Genomic DNA, 6281 nt, shown 5'->3' on the forward strand with positions numbered 1-6281 from the left:
CAAGAATCATCATGTGGCTTGAAAATCGACGATTTTTTTTAATCAATGTGAAATGACCCAAAAAATACGTTAAAAATAAAAAGAAAGTGCGGAAAAGTGACTAACACTAGATTCACTTCAGTTATAAAATTTCTGTTATATGATAACTAACTTCAGGTATAAAATGTCAACCTCAATTTTGACATATTTGTAATCTTCATTAAAAATCTTTTAAAATGTGTACAAAAACGACATATTTATCTTGAATATTAATGAAGTTATTTTCAACTTCCGGTTAAGAATGTCAACGTCAATTTTGACATATTTGTAATCGTCATGAAAAATTCTTTAAAATGAGTACAAATATGATACGTTTAATTCCAATGTTACTCGAGATATAAGCAACTTCCGATTTGAAATGTCAATGTCATTTTGACATATTCTTAATTTTTTATAAAATGTCTTAATATTTGTCACAGAAACAAAAATATAATTAAAAAAAAAAAATAAAAAATTAAGGTTTGTATTAATATTTAAAAATTAAATTGCTACCTTGATTATTGCTAACTTAGGGTTTAATGTTTTTTATTCAAACTTTTTTTTTTGAGATAAGTGGGTCATCTTTGCACTCATTTGAAAGGCTTTTTTAATGAAGATGACAAATATGTCAAAATAGACGTTGACTCTTCAAACCGGAAGTGATTGTATTTCCATTAATATTAAAGTTAAATATGTCGAGTTTGGACTCATTTGAAAGGGTTTTTTATGAAGTTGACAAATATGTCAAAATTAAAAGTGGAAAGTTCGAACTTTTTTGTTTTTTGAGATAAATGCGTGAAGTTTGGACTCACTTTAAAGGTTATTTTATGAATATTACGAATATAATAATAAAATTAAAGTTGACATTGACAATTGAAAGTTTTTTTCACAACTAAACCCGAATATTTCTAGTTCTCGTTCTAGTTTTAGTTCAATAAAAATATACAACATAGTAATATCTTATGCTAACTAGTGCTACCTACCACTGCCAGTAGAACTAACACTAGACCGAGAACTAGTCCCACGTCTCTCAAGACGGCTAAACTTGAATGATTCTAGTTCTAGGTCTAGTGTTAGTTTTAGTGCAATAAAAATGTGTAACATAGTGATATCTAATGCTAACTAACGCTACCTGCCGTTGTAGTTTGTAAAATGGATAAGATGAGAGATGTTAATCTATTTTTAGAGTCTCTGAAGATGGCCAAGGACCGAAACTAGTTAGACTTAAATTCTATATAAAATAAAAGACATAAACTTTTAATCTTATACTATCATCTAGAAAACGACACTGGCCCGAAATTGTAGGTTCATCTATTTTTTCTATTGTAGAATTTCTTAGCGTATCTAACAAATAACACTAGGGAAGTGCTATACATCGATTTTCTTGAAACTTGGCATACAAGTAGCGTATGGAAAAATATTCGACACGTATATCGCCATATCTGCCCGATCGCCATTTTAAGGGTAGAAATCACCCTTTCCGATTTTGAAGATAAGTTCGATTATTTTACTTATTATTTTTACGATTATTGCGAAATCATGTGACTATGGGCTGATGACGAATTTTCGAAAATTTAAAATGGAGGATACAGAATGGCGGGCGTATTGTTAAAAATTGTACACCCTACTTTAAAATTGAGAAATGAATGAAAAAAAAATGTATGAAATGAGGATAATTTTAAGGCAGCTTTCTAGAACAATGGTTAATATCAAAAACTACTCCTAACAGTAACGAATCATGGAAACTCATCACTAGAAGTAGTGATGCATGTGACAATCAAACCTTTCTTATTGTTAGCGCTACCAAGGATGAACGACGTGGACGTGATAGGGTTCTCATCCCATTGGGGTGCTTTTTGAACGTGAGACTTCTTGCCTCTCACGAATCGGGGTGCTGTTTTGACCTATACTTTAAAATTAGTACAGTAATGTGGAGAGTTGTCGTTTGTTACCGCAAAGAAGTGCTGCATACGCATTGATGTCAAACACCAAGCATATTTAATTATTGCAATATCATTCTGCAGGGGTTTCGCATTTGTCGGGAAATAATATATATTCTTAAATCTAGCAGAGGAAAACTGGTTGTGTATTAAAGACTGTAGTATGAGAATGTTGTTCCGTAAATATAAATTTACATCATAATTATACAGTATAACAATGTCAGAAAATTGTCTTAAAAAATTCTTCCAGAACCTAAAATTTTAAACGTCTAGCGGGTGAGTGAATTCAGTTGTTCCAGCGGGAATCGTAAAAACTTGGATATTTTTATTGCCTTTATCAATATTGTCCAATTTTTTTTCAGTCTGGTCAGTCCAAGAATCTAACAAAAGAACAGAGTTTTCTCGGGTGTTTGGTAAAAACCGTGTTTGAACCAATTTATGGCAAAATCGGATGTTAATTTGCCTGATTTGCCTTTGTTGCAAATACGGCAATATTGCACAGAGAGAAATATATTCTTGAACGAAGATTATTACTCTTGGCTCAAGCTTATCATATTCTTGTATATCCACAAGAAGATCATTTTGTTGAGTGAAGAAAAACCATATATTCTCAAAGCAAGTATACAAATATTCTTGATTCTCAAGAAAACGAATTCTTAGTGAAAGTCAATAATCTTGAAAAAGAGTATCTTAGTGTTGCGTCAACAATCCCATTTTCGTATCGAGAATAGATTTCTTAAGTCAAGAATAACCTATCTTTCTTTTTAGAAAAAGTTATTCATGTAACAACAATCTTGTATAATTCTTCATTTGAGTATTATAAATTATTGACGCAAGCATGAATTTTTTGATACAAAAAATTGATATTCTTCGATGCTAAGAATATGACATACTTCATTCGATAATATTTCTATTCTTAAAACAAAAAAATATTTTTGTTTTAAGAGTATCTTATATGTACTTGTTTCTAAGAAATACATTCAAGAATAAATTTTTCTTGAGAGTCAAGAATAATTTCCCTCAGTGTGTCTGCTTTGTAGAAAGTTTTTACATGCATCCTTACTTGTAGTGATGAGTTTCCATTCGTTACTGTTAGGGGTGGTTTTTGATATTAGCCGTTTCCTAAAAATCCGCTTTAAAATTATCCTCATTTGTTACATTTTTTAAAATTTATCGCAATTTTTATCAAGGTTGTACAATTTTTTAAAAAATGCGCCCTCCATTTTAAATTCTTAAAAACGGACATCAGATTTGTCATCAGCGACCTCAAAAACCTTTAGTGACATAATTTCGCAACAATCGTAAAAATAATTCGTAAAATAATCGAACGTATCTCCAACATCGAAAAGGGTTGATTTCTACCCTTAAAACGGCGCGGCGATCGGGCAGAAATGACAATATACGTGTCGAATATTTTTCCATACACTACTTGTATGCCAAGTTTCAAGAAAATCGCCGTATGGCACTTCCCTAGTGTTACTTATAAGTCGGTTAACGAATCGTATAAAAATCGTATAACGTGATTGGCGCTTAGCTTTATTCTTTAAAACAAATAGTATTTTAAGTCTTTCGGTATTCTGCATTTTTTCTAAGATAAGTTATACCTTTACCTACCAGACAGCATGAAAATCTCTAAAACCGATAAAATGTCGCTTAATCAAGTGATATATAACGCGGTCCAACTTTATTAGTTATCCATTATTTTATACTCTATATTGTAAACACATAAAATATAACAATAAAGTGTCGTGTATTCTCTCTATTGTTTTTTTTCTGAAATAAGATGTACATGTCCCCCAAACGAAGAAATTTTCCTATGTGTACATTGTACACTACGCGCCTGCACGTGTAATAAAAATAGACGCGCCTGCCGAAAGGTTAAAGAATGCATCTTGTCGACAATTTTCAATTTTTGTTACAACATATTCTTGTGAGAGTTTCTACTCACTCACACATAAAGTTAGTTAAGAAAAAATATCGCTCACAATTAAACATCTCAAAGAATTGCTGCGAACTGCTTTGACAAATCATACGCGGAATTTTAAAAAATTATCAAAGGAAAATCGGCTGAACTTATAATTATTAAATATTTTGTTTTTTGTTAGCTGTTTTTCAATTAACTTTTACTTTTCGAATCCAATTTTATTAGTAATATGACGTGGTTCGCAAAAGCACCTGTTGATCTCACCTCTGCCCACCCCTAAACTATAATATAAATAAAATTATTAAATAAAACTTATTTATTTCTTCTACACCATTTACAACAATTCAAAAACCTTTGTCGAGTATCTTCCAAACATTGTCCCATGTCCTCTTTAAATTCCGACACTTTAACCCGAATCTCCTCGCGCATTAAATTATAACACATCGCGACTAATCCTAAACCGATTAACATGTAAATAAAATTAACGACTAGTTTCGAATAATTCCCACCTTTCGATTCAGATATATTCGCGCCCGGTACGAAATCTCCCAAACCGATTTTACACAAACTTGTAACGCAAAAATAAGTACTATCCAAGTAAGACCAATTCTCCCAAGCCGCGAACATAATCGCCCCGGTAAAAACATAAACTCCAATCACCCATAACGAAGCTGTTGTGGGTACAATAACCCTCCGAGGGGGTTCCGATTCGTCTCTTTCCGTTGTGCACTCATAACACCACGTGTATAACCACCGAAAACACCCCGCTAAAACTTCACCCATATTCATAAAATATAAAACGTACAAAGGGATTCCAAACATTGCGTAAATAACAGTTACGCATTTTCCTAAATCACTCCTCGCTACCATGTTTCCATACCCAACCATCGTTATAACACTTAAACAGAACATTAACGCCGCTGGATAAGTCCAAATCTCAATGTTTTTTCTACCACTATAACCGTGTAATTTCGTTTCATTAGCAACTTTATCTTGAAATTTTCGCAAAGTTGAATTAATTTCTTGTTCGAAAACTGTTCGATTAAAAACATTCACTTTACAAACGATTTGAAATAATTCCGTAGCCGTTCGATTTCTCGCCTCTTCAACTTGGAGATAACTCTCATCATCTGTTAATGTTTCGATGTAACGAAATGTGAAAGCACCGACAGCGGTGTAACCAACAACTAGTCCTCCCACACCGACCTGGGTACACATAAAAGCCACTAATTTTCGACAACAATCCTTAATTTTTTCTCTAGCCGAAACATCGCTTGTTGATGAAGACTCCCGGCTTCGCGTCGAGCTTCGGAAACTTCTTCTTGGTCTGCCCTCCATCGTGGTTACTAATGTTTAACTGTATATGTGGAATATTGGGGCCTATTTATAAAGCATTGAGGTTTGGAACCGTGCCAGATTTAATTTACAAAGCAAACGGAACGGGAATCGGGACGAAAACGGAACGAATGGCCTTATTCTTGTCGACGCGTGAGGATTTACGAAACAAGTTTTCGTCTCTGTGTATGCTACTTTTTCATTTATGATTCATTAATCTTTCAGTTTTTTCGATGGTGGTATTTTTGGGGACGCCGGTTCTATTTGTAACTATTCGTTTCAATCGACTTTACTTATTAATGTTTATATTTCTTAAATCTAAGAATTTATTAATAAAATAACTTAAAAAAATAAACAAGTTAAATCAAGAAATTTTAATTTGAGGTTATGTTACCAATCATTTTTACTTACCATATTTTGAACCTTCAAAATCACTCCCAACACCATTCTTACTCAAATAATCCTGATTTAAACCTTCTTAAATGATTTAAATCAAGAATTATTTAAATATTTTTATTCTAAACTATAAATTGTTGTTGTATATTATTTCTATAATTAATAACAGATGGCGCTATTAACTGTCAAATTTTTTTTTCTTTAATTTAAAATATAATAATGAATTAAATATTATAATTAATATTTCTTAAATCTAAGAATTAATTAGTAAAATAACTTAAAAAAATAAACGAGTTAAAACAAGTTCAAAATCTTAATTTGAGGTTATGTTACCAATCATTTTTACTTACCATATTTTTAATCTTCAAAATCACTCCCAACACCATTCTTACTCATATAATCCTAATTTAAACCTTTTTAAATAATTTAAATCGAGAATTATTTAACTATTGTAATTCTAAACTATATATAAATTGTAGCTGTATATTATTTTGATAATTAATAACAGATGGCGCTATTAACTGTCAAAAAAATTTTTTATTTAAAATATAATAATGAATATTAATAAATAAATATTACTAAATATAATTGTAAGTTTAACAATAAATAAATTCAAATTTAAACAATTTATTTCTTTTATCCTTTCTCTTTTTTAATAATTTAAATAT

General features: G+C 31.0%; 2 protein-coding genes across 3 annotated transcripts in view; both read right to left on the reverse strand.

The window, feature by feature from the left end:
• Positions 1 to 6139, reverse strand: part of LOC111416914 (mitochondrial protein C2orf69 homolog) — a 26643-nt gene extending 20504 nt beyond the window's left edge. Inside the window, exon 1 of one of the 2 annotated variants that reach the window (XM_023049035.2) lies at positions 5964 to 6139. The gene's annotated coding sequence lies outside the window, so the exon portion shown is untranslated. Of the gene's footprint in view, positions 1 to 5628; positions 5809 to 5963 lie in introns of those variants that run through there. The other variant, XM_023049034.2, reaches the window with a different exon arrangement.
• LOC111416912 (TWiK family of potassium channels protein 18) lies at positions 4181 to 5612 on the reverse strand. The gene has a single exon (XM_023049031.2). The coding sequence runs from the start codon at positions 5218 to 5220 to the stop codon at positions 4195 to 4197; it is 1026 nt and encodes a 341-aa protein (XP_022904799.1). The 5' UTR covers positions 5221 to 5612; the 3' UTR covers positions 4181 to 4194.
• Positions 6140 to 6281: the final 142 nt, after the last annotated feature.

The sequence above is a fragment of the Onthophagus taurus genome, chromosome 3 (assembly GCF_036711975.1).
Source record: "Onthophagus taurus isolate NC chromosome 3, IU_Otau_3.0, whole genome shotgun sequence".
NCBI classification, from domain to species: Eukaryota; Metazoa; Arthropoda; class Insecta; order Coleoptera; family Scarabaeidae; genus Onthophagus; species Onthophagus taurus.